At 40.9% G+C, this 19,452-nt stretch overlaps 1 protein-coding gene across 5 annotated transcripts in view; it reads right to left on the reverse strand.

Moving 5' to 3' along the window:
- The window catches only part of CDHR3 (cadherin related family member 3), an 83,749-nt gene that overhangs the window by 13,877 nt on the left and 50,420 nt on the right, over positions 1–19,452 (reverse strand). For 4 of the 5 annotated variants that reach the window (XM_072147176.1, XM_072147177.1, XM_072147175.1 and 1 more), the window contains 5 exons: positions 17,196–17,364; positions 6,354–6,445; positions 4,380–4,474; positions 3,821–3,925; positions 1,335–1,483 (listed from right to left, as the gene is read on the reverse strand). In XM_072147176.1, the coding sequence (XP_072003277.1) occupies positions 1,335–1,483; positions 3,821–3,925; positions 4,380–4,474; positions 6,354–6,445; positions 17,196–17,295 (541 nt within the window). In that variant the 5' untranslated portion in view covers positions 17,296–17,364. Of the gene's footprint in view, positions 1–1,334; positions 1,484–3,820; positions 3,926–4,379; positions 4,475–6,353; positions 6,446–17,195; positions 17,365–18,911; positions 19,030–19,291; positions 19,373–19,452 lie in introns of those variants that run through there. The other variant, XM_072147179.1, reaches the window with a different exon arrangement.

Below are 19,452 nucleotides of genomic sequence, written 5' to 3' on the forward strand. Positions count from 1 at the left end.
CTGTGCATCATCAGCACTAACACTCAGCTCATTCCAGGACAAGAGCTGCAGCATCCACAACTGGACACCCCAGCCTGCACCTACTACCAGGCTGGTGAACCATTCTTGCGGACCACTCTCCATGACCCCTCCAGTAATCAGGACTCTCCAGTAATCCAGAATCTGTTCCAAGTTCGTTTTGAACCGTGAGTTATTTTGCACTACATTGCCTCCGTCTAGTCCCTGGATACGGCTGTCACCACCACGGGCTCCCCATCCATCACTCAGGGACATACATGACAGACATCAAGGGGTTGCCCCAGGGAAATCCAGTACATCAGCCTCTCCCTCCATATTTCTTGCCCACACCACCTGTTGGAGACCTGCCAGGCTGTAGGACAGCCCTCCAGTCTCAATACCAAGCACCGTGACATCTGCGTGCGTAGGCCGCAACTACCACCACTCCGGTATTCTGGGCCTCGGCTGCTTCCAGGCCCCAAGAAAAGGCTAGGTCCGGTGAGGGTTGTTGCACTTGTGATGTAAGATGTGGGAGGAAGTGAAGATGTGATGGGGAAGCATGTCATTAGTGCTTTGGGGGATGAATCATTGCCAGTGCATATGATACCCACCCACCCAAAAAACTTTAAGCTAATTTGCATATTTTAAAAACATATTACTGTTAAGGAGACTATAAAAACATTTTAAAAGCACTTATCCTGCATCAGGGTGGCACTAGGATTATCTCAGTGATGCTACTTTATTAGGTACGATCTAGACCAGAGGTCCCCAACCACCTCCGCAGCCCTGCGCCTGGTCAGAGCTCGCTCTGTGTGGATTTATAATGTTTTCTGCCATAGCCGTGACAGCTCGCAGCTCCCGGCAGAGAACATTATGCAGGACGGGGTGGGGCGGGTGGGTGCAGGAAAACAAGCCCAGAGCTCCCACTGATTCAGGGAAACAAGCCTGGTGCTCCCACTCATTCTGAACCTATGGTAAGTTGAATCACATTCTCATTATAAATGTCATAATTATATAATAAGTATGCACTAAGCTCCACCCCTCATAACCCCACCCCATATGACCAAAGTCCCGCCCCCACCCCCACCGGCCATGGAAAACTGGTCTAGCTTAAAGCCGGTCCCTGGTGCAAAAAAGGTTGGGGACCTCTGATCTAGACGGTAGATTTCTTTTAAGGTATAAATCCTCTAAGAGAATAGCTGAAACACCATACTAAGTAAATATGAAACTATACATTAATATATAAAGTAACTATTAATATATGGTCTGAGTATTTAATAAAGATATAAGTTATAAAGTGTGTATCTAAGTCTAAAATGTCTCTATATTAATCGTACATTTATTTATTGAGAAGTACTGATTTGGTGTATTGAGGCTGTAGTACAGAGTACTTATAAAACCAGCATCATCTGGATCAAGAGCAGTAACTGTGGTAACTATTGTCCCTGGATTCATTTCCTCAGGAATGGTAAATGATGTAGAGTTCCTAAAAAAAATAAAAATAACTGTCATTTTTATAACACTTACATTAGTCTTAAATTAAGGTGATGAATTTAATGATAGTATATGGAACATTGCTATGGGTTATTACTGTAGATAATGAAGTCACATTATAAATCTGCTGCACATTATCAAGAAAGATTATAGAAGAATGCAGTGTTCTTTCCTTACACCATTACTTGTATTAGTACTAGAATGCTAAAGTCACAGTTGATGTCATATTAATAGCACATAGATAGGCACACTAAAAAGACAACTTGGCTAGATATGAGAATATGATCATTTACAGTAGTTTCTTTTTTTCCCTTTTAAATGGGAATGAATGACTTTGTGGGGTGCATGGTTAAAGGTTGCGAACACCTTAGGCTGCCTTTTTTTTTATAAAACAGTTATATCTATACAGAAACATTGCTTGTCCACCACCATAAGGATATATAGACAGTGCAGGGTAGAAGGAGTGTGCTCCCTGTAAATTCAGATTAGCGGAATATTTGATTTAAGACCCGGCATTTAGAATCAGTCAAACCGACATTGACAGGGGAGGTGCAGGAGTAGGGAGGACAAGGAACCAAAGATTTTTAAAACATGGAAAATATACTGGTTGTTAGATATTCCACTTCTTACTGATGTGTGCTTATGTGCAGCTCCACCAGCAGGTAAGGATCAATTACACTAATTTTCCTGTAGTCTATTTTATCTTTATTTGTCATTCACGCATTACATTCTATTGTTCTCTATTGTCAGCTGGGTTTTGTTCATTTATTTTTTTTTCGCTCAGCCCTTATGTACTATAGACTCCACTGCTATATATTACATCCCTCTTTGTGAGCTCAGACATTGAGCATGCAATGACCAATAGACAACTTTTATTTTGGGTTTGGTAATTCTAGTGTCACAGGTGCTCACACGACCCATATTGTGGGTCGTGGGCTTACCCGTGCCCCTTTCTGCCAACCGGCTTTAAAAGATTTAACCTTTAAGGACCTCGCCCTTTTTTGTTTTTCATTTTTCACTCCCCACAATCAAAAATCTATGATTTTTTTTTTTAAACTTAAAGAGCTCTGTGGGGCTTGTTTTCTGCTTAACAAATTGCACTTCATAGTGATGGTATTTATTATTCCATGCCGTGTACTGGGAAGTGGGAAAATATTCAAAATGCAGTGAAATTGGTGAAAAAAATGCATTTGCGATGTTTTCTTGTAGGTTTGGAATTTATGGCTTTCACTGTGTGCCCCAAATGACATGTCTACTTTATTATTGGGTCGGTGTGATCATGTGGATACCATTTGTATAGGTTTTATAATGTTTTCATATATTTACAAAAATTAAAAACTAGGTTCTAGGGAAAGGGGGGTGATTTGAATTTTTAGGATAATTTTTATAATAATTTTTTTTGACCCCGGTTCTGTATTTCACTTTGATCCTGTTCCACCTGCCCTGACCTTTGCTACATCCCCAACTCTGATCCTGTGCTGCCCGTTCTGACCTCCGGTCCGACTACGATTCTGCCTAACGTCTGTGTACCTTACCTTGGTTGCCACTGCAGAAACACCTGTGAAACAACCTGGTGGTACCACGCTGCAACAAGTCTTACCCGCTTTGCGGCGGGCTCTGGTGAAAACCCGGTGGCACTTAAAATCCGGTCCCAGATGTCGGCTTACGTCATCGTCCGCGATGATCCAGTGGGTCCACTACCCCTGGAGCCTGACATCCAGTAACTGGAAGCTATCATGCTTTACACACAGTACAATGTATTATCTATGAGCTGCTATGTCACGATACAATATCACTGTTCTTCCTTAATCATTCTTAAAAACTAGTCTTTTCTGTAAATGATAAGCATACATGTTTTTTTAGCAGCATGCAAAAGTGTGTTCACAGAACCTAAAGCACATAAATAAGATTACATTTTAAACTGAAGCCCCTGAACCTGTCAAATAACACATACCAGTGAGACCCCAAAATAGCTTATTGACTATTATGGGTTCAATTTATGTTCCAGTTTGTTATAGTTTTACTGGATGTAATTTGTAATTTCCATGTACTCGAGTATAAGCCGACCCAAGTATAAGATGAGGCCCCTAATTTTATCACAACAGCCGGGTAAAACCTAAATTTTTTACTCGAGTATAAGCCGAGTTTGGGGTTTCACCACATTTTTGTGCTGAAAAACTAGGCTTATACTCAAGTATATATGGTAGTTAATTACCATTTTTTTTAAGGAAACTAATAAAAGAAATGTTTCCCATATACCCCCTTCAAACAAGGTAAGGTGGATCTTGGTTGGACCTATTTACATTTTTATAATAATCAGCATACGTACATAGTGAAGTACGGTGTTTCATCATTGATATTAGTTATGAAAACTATTATACTTCCATTCACAGAGAGTCCTCCTGAATCTGTTACTTTCACATTAAGTGAATAACTAATGAAAGAAAAGAAAAAAATATAAGTTCTGTTCTGTGACATATCAACCATAATCTTTCATATTTCAAATTAACCAGCTTCTGATAATCTGATCTATACTAAATTCTAAGCAATCAATATTTTACTCCTGTTTGGCAGCCTTCCTGCACAAAACATGCAGAGTTCAGTGATCATCTGTAGGTTAGTGCCCCTCATGCACTGATGGAAATAGAATGTGGGCATTACAGGAATTAGTCTATGGTCTAGAAGCATAATATGGGCACTTTTGTACACCAATATTTTGTCAGCAAATTCTTCGTTAATTGTAGTTCTAATAATTACAATTATCAGCATTGTCACATAACACTCCTCAAAATAAATGCATATCGAAAATCTGGGCTGTAGAAACTTACAGAATATATTTCTTGTAATGAAATGTTTTTCTTTTTTTAATGAATTTTATAATTTTTTACCTGTGTGGATCAGTTTCATAATCAAACGTTTTTGTTGACTGTATGACACCATTTGAAGAGACTGTAAATGGAGCTGAAGCTGGTGTCAGTACGTACTGCAAAATACATTAATACATGAAATATATTAGTTAGCACCTGTCAGTGTCACATTAGTTGTCAGAGTATTTACTCTGTTTTGGGAAAAGATGTCCAAGCACTCGTTTTTCTTTCAAAAGCCATAAAGTTTTTTCTCATTTTTAATATTTCTATCACATGGCCATATGAGAGCATATTTTTATTGCAACCATTTTGTGGCAGATAGAATGTAATGATAAACTTTAATTAATCCTATTAATACTGTAACCTTTTTTGACTTTTTTAACTTATGATGTTCACCATGACCCAATAACATGTTAACTTTATTCTATTCTTTATTCATGTGAATAGAATTAGGTATACATCAAAGCTGTATAACATTTTTAGATAATTTTGAAAGTTTATACTACAGGCAGTCCCCGGGTTACATACAAGATAGGGTCTGTAGGTTTGTTCTTAAGTTGAGTTTGTATGTAAGTAGGAACTGTATATTTTATCATTGTAATCCCAGCCAGAACTTTTTTGGTCTCTGTGACAATTGGATTTTAAAAATGTTGGGTTGTCATAAGAATCAATATTAACACTAAATCTTCATTACAGACATCTGTGATAACTGTCATAGCTGTTTATTGTAGCTTAGGACTAAAGTAAAATAAATTATCAATATCCAGAGGTCCGTTTGTAACTATGGGTCTTATGTAAGTCGAGTGTTCTTAAGTAGGGGACCGCCTGTACTTTAAAATTCACCACACCACACAAGACTCAAAGTAAATTTATTTAAGTTCCTGTTGGTCTATATTTGGGCTTTTTCCATGAATGATTTATATTGTTAGCTAATGTCATTTTGGGCATCATCTTTTTATAGACTTTGGATGGAAGAAAGAGAAATGGCAGCACATCCCCTTAAAAAGGTATTAAACTTTATTCTTCATTCTTTAAATGAAGTTTACAGTGGTTGGACTAAAACCTACGCGTTTCAAGCGTATCCTAGTTCTTAGTCATAGCCATCCAAAGTCTGTGATGACCACACCTGTCATCCAAACAGGTTCGCCTTTGCACTCCTATGTGTGTTGAAACACATGTGTATTCCAAGCCACAAACCAGCAACTAAAATCAGGACTCTAAACACATGGAAAGGTGAGCTGCAACAACTTTCTTTTATCAGATTGCATCACCTTTTTATGATTGTTTTTAATCTTTTTCTTTGCGAAGTGAAATTTTTTCCCCACTTGTACAATGGAGAGTAAACATTATGCTACAGATATGTTGAAAGTTGTAACAGATGTGGCGGTAATACCCAATATGTTTATATATTTTTTTCAGTTTTAAAATAATATATATATTATACAATGTATTGTATAATGTATAATTTAGTTTATGGTCCCATTGAAAATGTGTTCACCATACTTTGTCAGCATTACTGATTGGCACCTCTGACTCTGAGGTCTAATTGATAACTGCTAAGGAACATAGGTTTTCCTATGATGAAGAAGCCACATAGTGAATGTTACGGTGAGGCAAATACTTTCAAATAATTTGGATTATATGGTAATTATTTAGAGAATGAAATGTCTTGTATCTTTTACCTGTCTCCCTACATGCATTTAGTATAGCACTAGTAGTGTGCAGGAGAGGATTCATTCTAAAATTTACTATCCGAATCATGTGCTGCTTTTCCAATCTTTGGCCCAATAATTAGGATGTGAAAAGGCAGGACAGTGGCAGCAATATTTTACTTTATTGTAAAAATGATTTAAAAGTATGCATACTATATATTTGCAACTGGCAGCACAATATGAAATGCTGTATACTAAATTATACTAGGCAGTGCAGTGGAAATGTAAAATATGTTTACACAAGCTTTTAAATATGTAATCTATAAGGTTAAAAAAAACCTACATTTAGTGTACTGGTAGGATCCTCAGGGTCTGATGCTAAAACCATATAAATGGTTCCTGGTGGTGTTCCTTCTGGCATATAAATTGTCACAACTATAGGATATAAAATACAAAGTCATAAATTGTAAATATAGGAGCACAAATATATGTGTTTTATACATGACTTAAACCTACCTTAAAGGACATCTACCACCAGGATGAAGGGTTGAAAACCAAGTACATTTACATGCAGGTGTGTGCCCCCTCTGGCAGGATCTGCTCTTCTTTTAACTTCCTGGTTAACTTATCCTGGTTTTTACTTATTGCATCATTTCTAATGTCTTTTTTTCTTAAAAACAAGCAGGGCTGGATTAAGGTTGGTGGGGCCCCTGGGCCCAAAATATGGTCGGGGGTCCCCATTGAATGTAGTCCAGACAGGGAACAGCAATCGCTATATACCACTCCCCAGCAATCACTATATACAGCGCCCAGTATTCACTATATACAGTTCCCAGCAACCACCATATATAGCCCCCAGCAATAACTATATACAGCTCCCCAAGCAACCGCTGTATACAGCCCCCCAGTAATCACTATATACAGCTTCCTCAGCAATCACTATATATAGCTCCCCCAGCAATCACTATATACAGCCCCCCAGCAATCAATATATATAACCCCCAGTAATTACTATATACAGCCCGCCCAGCAATCACTATATACACCCCCCAATCACTATATACAGCTCCCCAGCAATCGCTTTATACAGCTCCCCAGCAATCACTATATACAGCCCCCAGAAATCACTATATATAGCCCCCAGCAATTGCTATATACAGCCCCCAGCAATCACTATATACAGCTCCAAGTAATCACTATATATAGCTCCCCCAGCAATCACTATATACAGCTCCAAGTAATCACTATATACAGCTCCCAGTAATCACTGTATACAGCCCCCTAGCAATCACTGTATACAGCTCCCTTAGCAATAACTGTATACAGCTCCCCCAGCAATCACTATATACAGCTCCCATAGTAATCACTATATACAGCCCCTATAATAACTATATACACCCCCTATAATAACTATATACAGCCTCCTAAAATAACTATATACAGTCTCCCTATAGTAACTATATATACCCCCTATAATAACTATATACACCCCCCTATAATAACTACATACAGCCTCCCTACAATAACTATATACAGTCCTCCTATAAAAACTATATACAGTCAAGCTACAACCAAAACCCACTTTTATGTTGCAAAGTGCCAACATGACAATTTAAGCAGTAACTTATTGATCCCAGCTGTATTACAGGTTTTAATCGTATTGGTGTCCTGAGTTCACCAATACAATAGAAAGATGATGGAGAAAATTAGATTGTAGCTTACCTCCAGGGTCCCCTGAAGAGGAAGAATCAGGGGACCCAGAGCAGGAGCTCCAATGACAATCCATCTCTATCTACACCTTCCTGCTCCTTCTGTAGTCCTGGCAGCCAAAGAGGTCACTTTAAAAAAGCGCTGAGCTTTGCATGTCCTGGGCTGTATTGGATCACAGGAAAAAAGCCTTGATTCCTAGCTGGCAAACTCTTTGTTGGGGTGAAGGCCTGGGTGCCCACAGAAAGGGGCATAGGTTCGCCACCACTGCACTAGTATGTCAGTGTGCTTGGTTTACAATCCTTCATCTGGTGGTAGATGTCCTTTAATATATTGAATCTAATTATAGCCAATCAGCCAATCAGTATATAAAAAAGATAGGATAATTTTACTCAGGTGGTACAAATGGACAGCTTGTGGCCCAAATGAATTAAAGAGAAAAAACACAATACAATTACCCAACATATAGTGTCAGAACCGTTCAGTGTGAATTGTGTCTCAGGGGTTTTGACACGCCCGATTGCGGTGGTGCAGCAAGTTCTGACAGTAATGTGCAATGTGAATTGTGCCTCTGGAATCTGGACACACCCGATGACTATGGTCCAGCAGTTAATGAGTTACCTGGTCTTTGCTGGACTGATGCAGGTGATTTCAGCTCCAATCAGCACTAGTCCTATCAGCTTCTTGTCTGTCTCTCCAGCTTCACTTATAAGGCAGCTAGTGGCTCAATTGCGTGCTGGCTATTGTCTAGTTCTTACCTGGATATCCCAGCTCCCCATATTTCCCTGTGACCTCTTTGTACCTTCTGTTATCGTTGCCGAACCTCTGCCTGACTTTGACTACCGTTTTTTGCCTACTGACTTTGTACTGCGATTCTTCTGGTTTTGATTCTGGCTTGTCGACTACCCCTTATTGTGTTGTCTGTCTTGTCCTGTTACGTGTGTCACTTACATAGTATAGGGACCGCCACCGAGGTTGTCCGCAGTTGCTAGAGCTGTCTTGAGGCAAGTAGGTAGGGACAGTGGGGGGGGTTCAGCCTCAGGGCTCACTGTCTGGTTGTCTTTCCCCCCTCACGCCTGACAGAATAGCCAGCCCAATATACTGTCGCTGTCATGGACAGCACAACTGCGTTGACAAATATTGTGGAACAGATGCAGCAAATCAACACCATGGTGCAGGAACTAGCTGTTCGGCTTCATGAGCAGGAGACGGCCCCACGTCAGTTTACCATGGCTTCCCCAGCACCACCTGAGCCACCTGTGCAACTCCCAGATAAGTTCAGTGGGGATAGAAAGAGATTCTGTGCATTTCGGGAGGGGTGTAAATTGTTTTTTAGATTGCGCCCCCGCTCTTCTGGGGATGAGGTCCAGAAGGTGGGCATAGTTATGTCTCTACTCCAGGGGTCACCACAGGAATGGGCTTTCTCGTTACCTCCTAGTTCTCCTGAGTTGCAGACGGTGGATGGGTTTTTTCAGGCCCTAGGGCTACTGTATGATGACCCGGATAGTGCAGCTAATGCTGAACGTCACTTGACAGGTCTGAGGCAGGGTAGACGTCCTGTGGAGGAATATTGCTCGGAGTTTAGGCAGTGGAGTGGTCCCTCCACTTGGAATGACTCGGCACTCCGATTTCAGTTTCGTGTCGGACTGAATGATCGGTTGAAGGATCTGTTGGTAGCTTATCCCACTCCTAGTTCCCTTGAGGATAGCATGACATTAGCTATCCGAGTTGACAGACGCTTGAGAGACAGGCTAAAGGAGAGAGGTACATCAGACGCCTTTAGACCTTCACCTATTCGTGTTACCAACCCTAGTCCTTCCCCTCCTGCTATACCCCCATCAGAGGAACCTATGCAAGTGGATTCTACTGATGCCAAGACCAGACGTGCATATCGTGTGTTGAACAACTTATGTTTCTACTGTGGGAAAGCAGGACATCGAGTCCGGCAATGTCCATCCCTTCCTGGACCACCGCCGGAAAACTTCTACGCCTGAGTGACTATCGAGGGGGTCACTCAGGCGAACAGGTAACCTTCACCAATAAGAATAAGTTATTATTGCCTATTTCATTGTCTTTGGGAGGGAGAAACATCTCTGGTTATGCTCAGATTGACTCGGGGTCTTCTGCTAATTTTGTTAACCCTATGTTCTTTTCCGGTCTAGAGGTGTGTCCCCTTCTGCTCCAATCTCCTGTTAATGTCACAGGAGCAGACTCAGCCCCCTTTGCTCAGGGGGATATACGTTACATCACTCCCTGTCTTGAGGTTAAGGTGGGGGCAGTTCATGTGGAACGTATGAAGTTTTTGTGTCTGCATAACCTGTCGTCTGATGTGATCTTAGGTTTGCCTTGGTTGGAGAAGCACAATCCTGTTTTTAATTGGGCAAACCGGGAACTGGTAAAATGGGGTACTGAATGTGACTCCCATTGTGAGGTGGTTTCTTTTGCTGGGTGCTCTTCCATGGAAGAGGGTATTCCGAGTTTTTTGTCCGATTATGCAGATGTATTTGATGAAAAAGCTGTGGACGGGTTGCCGCCACACAGATCATACGACTGTGCCATTGAATTAATTCCCGGTGCCAAGTTTCCTCGAGGTCGTATTTTTAACTTGTCTTGTCCAGAAAGGGAGGCTATGCGGGAGTATATTAAGGAAAGTCTCCAGAAGGGTCACATTCGCCCATCTTCCTCCCCATTGGGAGCAGGGTTCTTTTTTGTGGGAAAGAAGGATGGGGGATTACGACCCTGTATAGATTATCGACAACTTAACAGAATCACTGTTAAGAATCAACACCCTCTACCCCTGATTCCTGACTTATTTAACCAAATTGTGGGGGCCAAATGGTTTTCCAAGATAGACTTGCGAGGGGCTTACAATTTGATTAGAATCAGAGAGGGTGATGAATGGAAGACCGCTTTCAATACACCAGAGGGTCATTTTGAATATCTAGTGATGCCTTTCGGTTTATGCAATGCCCCGGCGGTCTTTCAACATTTTGTGAATGATATATTTCGTCAGCATCTAGGTCGTTTTCTTGTGGTCTACTTAGATGACATTTTGATTTTTTCTCCCGACTGGGCTTCACACATAAAACATGTTCGTGTAGTGATGGAACTGCTTAGACAAAACAGTCTGTTTGCTAAGTTGTCTAAATGTCAGTTTGGTATCCAGGAGGTCTCTTTTTTGGGTTACTACGTCACCCCTAATTCCTTCCGTATGGATCCCCTTAAGGTGGTGGCCATCGAAAAGTGGGAACGTCCCAATAATTTGAAGGCCTTACAAAGATTTCTGGGGTTCGCTAATTATTATAGGAAATTTATTAAGGGGTTTTCTGTTATAGCCAAACCACTTACTGATCTCACCAGGAAGGGGGCAGATCTTGTCAACTGGTCTCATGAGGCTATCCGAGCATTTGACAAGCTCCGTAAGTGTTTTTCAGAGGCCCCAGTACTGACTCAACCTAATTTTGAACGTCCATTTATTGTGGAGGTGGACGCATCAGAGGTAGGGGTAGGAGCGGTGTTGTCCCAAGGATCGGACACTCTTACTAACCTGCGACCTATTGCGTTCTTCTCAAAGAAGTTCTCTCAAGCTGAATGTAACTATGATATCGGTAATAGAGAACTATTGGCCATCAAGTTGGCATTTGATGAATGGAGGCATTTCCTTGAAGGTGCCAAACATAAGGTGGTGGTACTCACTGATCATAAGAATCTGGTTTACCTAGACAATGCTAAACGTCTCTCGCCACGTCAAGCCCGATGGGCTTTGTTTTTTACCAGATTCGATTTTGAAGTCACTTACCGACCTGGTTCCCGTAATATCAAGGCTGACGCCTTGTCTCGTAGCTTTGATTTAGAAAGTTCCCCCAGAACTCAATCTGATACTGTTTTAAGACCCGGGGTAGTAGTGTCTATTTTGCAACCTGACTTGGTGACCCTGATTGCAGAATCTCAGGGTCAAGCACCTCATAACACTCCAGACTCTTTGTTGTATGTACCGCCTAACCTTCGACTCCGAGTTCTTGAAGAGATTCATAGTTCAGTTTTGTCTGGTCATCCAGGTGTGGCAGGTACTAAGTATCTGCTCTCACGCCATTACTGGTGGCCATCTTGGGCTCGAGATGTCAAGGCTTTTGTCGAAGCTTGTGAGGTTTGTGCTAGGTCCAAGGTCCCTCGTAGGCCACCCGAGGGTCTGTTACATCCTCTACCGGTCCCTACGAGACCTTGGACGCATCTTTCTATGGATTTTATTACCGACTTGCCACTATCTAAGGGTAAGACAGTCATTTGGGTAGTGGTGGATAGATTTTCTAAGATGTGTCATCTCATTCCACTACGTAAACTGCCTAACGCTCGCACACTCGCCACACTTTTTATTAATCATATTCTACGTCTTCATGGGGTGCCTGAGAATGTTGTTTCCGACAGGGGTGTCCAGTTTGTGGCTAGGTTTTGGAGAGAGTTCTGTGGCAAATTAGGTATCTCTCTGTCCTTCTCGTCTGCATTCCATCCTCAGACAAATGGACAGACAGAGAGGACCAATCAATCGTTAGAGCAATTTCTAAGATGTTTTGTGGCTGATACTCAGAATAAGTGGAAAGACTTCATTTCTCTAGCAGAGTTTGCTATAAACAATCATGAACAACGTGCTATTAAGATGTCACCATTCTTCTGTAATTATGGCTTTAACCCCAGGTACTCGTCTGTTCATTCTGCAGAATCTATTAATCCCTCAGCCGAGGCCATTTTCTCTAAACTGTGCACAGTTTGGGCCCAAGCTCATCAGAACTTGGTAAAAGCCCAAGAGTCTTATCAAAGACATGCTAATAAAAGACGTATATCTGGCCAGCAATATGTACTAGGTGAGAAGGTCTGGCTTTCAGCTAAAAATCTGAAACTTAGGGTGCAGTCAGGGAAACTGGCACCCAAATATATTGGACCTTATACCATTGTGGAAATCATTAATCCGGTAACCTTTAGGTTGAAACTACCCAATGCTCTTCGTATCCATCCTGTGTTTCATAAGTCTCTTCTTAAAAGATATGTGCCACCGGTGTTGCCTTCACCTCCTCCGGCTCCACTCATCGTCCAGGGGGAATTGGAGTATGAGGTGGAGAAAATTTTGAATTCCCGCTGGGTACAGGACTCCTTACAGTATCTGGTCCACTGGAAGGGTTTCGGACCGGAGGAGCGCACATGGGTCTCTGCTAAAGACATGCATGCGCCCCGTCTGGTCCGGCGGTACCATTTACATAATCCTTCTAAGCCTGGTTCAACGATTAAGGGTCCTGAGGCCCCTCATAAGAGGGGGGGTACTGTCAGAACCGTTCAGTGTGAATTGTGTCTCAGGGGTTTTGACACGCCCGATTGCGGTGGTGCAGCAAGTTCTGACAGTAATGTGCAATGTGAATTGTGCCTCTGGAATCTGGACACACCCGATGACTATGGTCCAGCAGTTAATGAGTTACCTGGTCTTTGCTGGACTGATGCAGGTGATTTCAGCTCCAATCAGCACTAGTCCTATCAGCTTCTTGTCTGTCTCTCCAGCTTCACTTATAAGGCAGCTAGTGGCTCAATTGCGTGCTGGCTATTGTCTAGTTCTTACCTGGATATCCCAGCTCCCCATATTTCCCTGTGACCTCTTTGTACCTTCTGTTATCGTTGCCGAACCTCTGCCTGACTTTGACTACCGTTTTTTGCCTACTGACTTTGTACTGCGATTCTTCTGGTTTTGATTCTGGCTTGTCGACTACCCCTTATTGTGTTGTCTGTCTTGTCCTGTTACGTGTGTCACTTACATAGTATAGGGACCGCCACCGAGGTTGTCCGCAGTTGCTAGAGCTGTCTTGAGGCAAGTAGGTAGGGACAGTGGGGGGGGTTCAGCCTCAGGGCTCACTGTCTGGTTGTCTTTCCCCCCTCACGCCTGACATATAGTACTCATATATCTTTGATTTGTTGAACATAAGATTTTTTTTAGGGTGTCTTTGCAACTTTTTTGTCTCTAATATGTGTTTCTGACATATTTGCGACATTTTTTGCAACATTTTAGAGACTTTTCAAGTGTAAGCAGCGCATGAATTTTAACTTAGGAATCCAGATGGTTTTCCTAATTTATGATATGCAACTTTTTTAAAATGTCTCAAAAGAGTCTCGAAATTGCTCCTTTACAGAGGAGGCATAGATGACATAAAAGAACAAACATATGTGACAAATGAAATTTCTTGTTTTTGTCAGTTCAAAAATTTTGGTTAAAAAAACTGCCTGTGTGTTAGATTATCTGCGCATGTTGTGGATTTTCATGTGCAAATTCTGCATCCAATACATGCAGTTTTTAAGTGTGTAGTTTTCATGCAGATTATCTGTGTGCGTTTTTTTCCTCTTTTTTCCATAAACTTTAATGTGAAAAAATGCATGCAAAAATCTGCGAGGGAGCACAAGAAAAGTAACATGATCATTATCTTATTTTCTGCACCCAAAGAAAAAAATGAATCTTTACATGACTTTTTCTAAATCACATTCACTTCAATGCTTCTGTATTACGTGGTGGATTTTCCGCACCAAAATCCAGTAAAATCCACACAGAGTCCGCTAGGTGTGCACATAGCTGTATAGTTTACTGCTGAATTGAGACATTGTCAATATTAAAATTTTTATGTTTAGAAATAAATAAATGTTTAATTTTGGTTTTTAATTTTTGTTTTTTTAGTAAATTTTTTTTTATTTATGCTTTTAAACAGAAAAAATGATGAGAGCTTAAAAATATAAAGTAACATAATATGGGGTTGTTCACATTAAACCCCTCCCCCACACATTAACACATATGTCACTCAGTGATTTCAGTCTCCATATAAGGGCACTGACCTAACTAGAAAACCCCCCATACATACAACTCCCAATCACTATCTTCTGCGGAGCTTAACTCCGTCCCCCTGCATTCAGGGGGGAGGATCAGGCAGCAGCCATCATATAGCCCTCTATAAGCAATGAATGTGAAAAGTGAGAGGTGAATGCACCCGCTCTATGTATTGAACATACAGTGAAAGGACATTTGTATATACAAAGTTGAAACATTAGAAACATAAAATTATATCCAATCTTTGAGTTTTATATTAAAAAACAGATCCATCCCCCAAAAAAAATTAGTCTGAAGAATGTCCCTAAATTTTAAATGATTGTATGTTGGCAGCAAAATGCTGTCAGCTGAAGCTTATTTATGGGATTTTTTCTCATAGAGACTTCTTACAAAAAGTGGCAAAAATATGATAAAGTCTTAAAAACAAGCCACAGAGAACAATCACATCTATCTAACCAAATGTTTACCTTACACAAGTATGGTTTAAAATAGAAACATTTTAGGGGCATAAAAAATGCAAAATAGAAAAAGTCAAGATAAATTTAGTTAAACTCAACCTCAACTTTGACTACTAACCACCTCAATAAATGTTTGCTGGTATGGAGCATTCAGGGGAGTTTTCACTCAATGCCAAGAAATTGTAGAATGGAAGAAATTGTTGCTGCCCATTAATTTGGGAAGGGTTACATAAACTTTTCTCTAATAATGTTCCATCATGAAAAAGATATTTTTATAGGATAACATGCAAGCCACTCTAAATTTACCCCTAAGTTGCCATGCTCAGTAAAACACAGGCAAAAAGAGCTACTTTCTAGAAGTTCACGATCATGACAGTGCAGTTATAAAAAAAGACTGGTTACGTTTTGCACACTCCTTTGAACAGATAATACCAAAGTGGAGTAGTTTTTTACTCATTGCGATCAGGGTTTGGTCAGTGAAAAACGCACATTTTGCATCAGAGTTCAATCAGTTTTCAGTCAGAGTTTGTTCAGTGTCTCAGTTTTTCACTGAGACATTTTTGATGTAATTTCAATGCGTTTTTTACACGCAGATAATGCTCGTGAAAAGGACTCAGGACTGAGCTCTATCTTTTCTATGGCAATTGATGCGTGAAAAACACATTTCACTTGCATTGCACTTGCGTGTGTCTCAGAGTGCAATGCATTTTTGATGCATCTCCATAGACTTGTATGGTGCGTTTTTCACGTGCGTGAAAAAAAGGCCCCTTCCACACTTGCGTTTTTCACGAGCGTGTTCTGCGCTTGCTTTTGACGTGCAGAACTTGCATTGCACTCTGACCCATTATAATCAATGGGCGTTTTTTCAGACTTGCATTTTTTTTCACGCGCACACACGCGTTTTTTTTATGTGTGTTTAAATCTCGGCATGCTCTACTTTTGTAAGTCATGCTCGTGAAAAACGCACCATACCCACCCACCTTTTCACCCACATTATCTGCGCTTGAATAACGCATTGAAATTGCATTGAAAATGCACGTGAAAAACTGAGACACTGAACAAACTCTGACTGAAAACTGATTGAACTCTGCAACACAAGAGTGGAAGGGGCCTTAGTCCATGCTTAACCTGTTGCTCGTCACCTGATAATATAAACTTGCTCAGAATCCTCATACTTTGTGCAACAGGGCTCTTATATCCTTTTCATCTTAGTTAATTGTTTCCAACTTTGAGATTTGACCTGGACTATTTAACCCATTACTGTCTCATTTTGTTTCATGAATTTTGTTTCATGATTATTACCGTATTTTCTGCCCTATAGGGCGCACCGGACTATAAGGCGCATTAGTCCGATGCGCCTTATATATGTAATAATTACATATATAAGGCGCATCGGACTATAAGGCGCGGGGTCCGGCGGCGTGTCGGAGGTCCGGGGGCGTGGCGGAGACGCGACGGGACGCGGCGACGGGACGCGGCGACGGGACGCGACGGGGAACGCGGGGAAGGTGAGGGGGAGGTGGAGGAGGGCAGCGGACCATACATACATTGGTCCCCGCTACCGGAGACAGCAGATCTCCAGCGGGAACTGCAGACCACGCGGCAGAAGTTGTTGTTGCCGCGTGGTCTGCAGTTCCCGTGGAGATCTGCTGTCTCCGGTCTCCGGTAGCGGGGACCTATGTAAGTATGGTCCGCTGCCCAGCGCCATACATAGGGCGCACCGGACTATAAGGCGCACTTTGGATTTCCACGGAAATCCAATGCTTTTAAGTGCGCCTTATAGTCCGGAAAATACGGTAGTTAGTATTATTATTGGTATCTTACTTTGGTTACTATTTGACAGTTTGCCAGGGTCAAGTCCTGTGGATTCCCTGCATATGGTCAATATCCATGTGAGGAACTCCTATTTACTCCACTTCTCTTCAAGCCTTGTATAAGGCTTATCTTATTAGTTTTTGTTGAGAGACTCACCATCACTACATTGCATATTTTGCTACTTTGTTAAAATGTTTATGGCTCTCTTTTGCACCTTTACCAGCACATGTAAAAACTGCCTATAGTCATGATAAATTCCATGCTGTTTGGCTGATTTTCATAAAAGCTATCGGTATGTTTAATTCAAGCAAATATGTGGTTAGAGTTATATACCTTGATCATGGACAAAACTTACTTTGATTTACCAGGTTGTCAAGAAACACTGGCGGTTCATTAACATTTGTGAGTTGCACAGTTAATGTTTGCAAATTGGTGGCCTTTGTGTTATCCTCCATGTAAATCTGTAAATCGAAGCTACTAGGTATTGTTTCATAATCAAGTACAGGACTGCCAGTAGTAACAACCTGTAAGAAGTGCAGAATGTTTAGTGCAGATGTTAAATAAAAACCAATACAATGATCACAGTATATGTACAGTGGTTTCATAGGTATTTATATTCCTTGGTGATACCTTGTTTTCAAATGTTACAGTCACAAACTTAAATGTATTATATTGATATTTGATGTGATCCCAGTGAGTTCAGTTTCCTTTAGAAGTCATGTTATTTATAAATAGAGTACACCTTTATGTAATTGGTAAGAATTAGTGAACAAACAGAATAATGAAAACCAAGGATCACACCACAAGTATATTGGTGGTTTAGAATGAAAAAAGAAATAGCTCAAGCTCTGAACATTGCAAATAACACTGTTCAGTCCATTATCTGTAAAAGATTTAAGCTGCCAAGACACAACGTTCACATAAACCTGCCGCCCCAGACAAGGAGGAGCTGCCAATAGACCCAGAGACCCAGGGTCACGCTGGAGGAGCTGCAGAGATCCACAGTGGGAGTATCTGTCCACAGGATGAACTATCAGTTGTATACTCCATAGGCATGGCCTTTATGGAAGAGGGACAAGAAGAAAGACATTTTTGAAACCAAGCCTCAAAAAGTCCTCAATTGGATTGTGCTTCTAGATACACGATCACCTAATGGCATGAACTTCAGGAACGATCTTATGCTCATTTACTAATGTTCTTATTTGTATTTGCATTTGTTTCTACTCACTGTTCATACAGCGGAAAGCATGCCTGTGGCTCATTGTATACAAAGTTCCCCTCTTGTTGGATGCGGTCATGTGATTTTCTCTGATACTCCTTCCTGACACACCTCTCTCCCACCTACCACCAGGCTTCCGGTGGCTTTCTATTCCCATGTATAAGAGTCATCTGTAATAATACTTCCAATTGGTATGACTAAGGACAGCTTTTGTCCGAAACGCATCACCTGTATTTTCTCTCTCTTTACTCTCTTGATGTCACATTTTTAATATGTAACTAATATAGTTCTATAAGAAGATTTTTCACTTTTAACAGTCGCCTGTGCGGATTTCCTTTATATTTTTTTCCCTATTTTCCTCAAAAAGTCCTGTTTGCAGTTTACAAAAATTATGTAGGGGACACAGCAAGAAAATGGAAGAAGGTGCTCTGGCCAGATGAGACCAAAATTTTACTTTTTGGCCTAAATGGCAGACACTATCTGTGGAGGAAAGCCAACACTGCACATCATCATAATCCCCACTGTGAAACATTATGAATCCAGAATCATTCTGTAGAAATGCAGCTTCAGCAGGTTTAGCTGTTTACCTGTCTAACCTTGAGGAAAACATATTACAGGCCTAAAAAGACTTGAGACTGACCTTCCAGCAGCACAAATCTACAATGCAATGGTTGAAATTACCAGATATTCATGTATAAAATTGTTTGAATTAGAGCATTGATCTTTTTGAAACTCTGTGAGTTGACGTCAAAATTGTTCTTCTGTGATGATAATGCCGGTACTAGTCCAGCAAAAGGCAGATCAACACCCAGACTAGTTGCTGGCCATCAGACTAAGTGCGAGTGATCTTACCTCACTAAGTTCCTACGAACTGCATGTAGCAAATAAACTGCCCTGATGATGCCAGTACCTGGATCTTGCCAACATACCCTGAATGATCCTACAATGTGAAATTGCTCTTTCCTGGCACCTAGCAGGTAGAGGTAGACAGATAATGACACAAAGGTTCAAAGAGTAGTCAGTCAGTCCAAAATCAAAACAAGATATCAAAAGTGTCAAATCCGAAATACATTAGAATAGTGAAGCATAACAACAAGTAAACAATCAAAAAACACAGACAAAACCGCACAGTGACTGAGTGATAGAATAGATAATCTCTGGCAAGGGAGTCTGGGAACACGTAAACTATTTAAGAGACTGACAAGTAAAACAGATAGCAGCAGATCACTTACCAGGATGTTAATCCTTGCTTATTCGAGACAATCTCTGTACAAGGGGAAGAGCTACTTTGCAAAACTCAATGGTAAAACTTTCCCTTCTCTCTGGATAATCAAAGCTGAAAGTGACATATTCCAACAGACATGCAGTTGTAATTGCAAGTATTATTTGATGG

The sequence above is a fragment of the Engystomops pustulosus genome, chromosome 4 (genome assembly GCF_040894005.1).
Source record: "Engystomops pustulosus chromosome 4, aEngPut4.maternal, whole genome shotgun sequence".
NCBI lineage: Eukaryota > Metazoa > Chordata > Amphibia > Anura > Leptodactylidae > Engystomops > Engystomops pustulosus.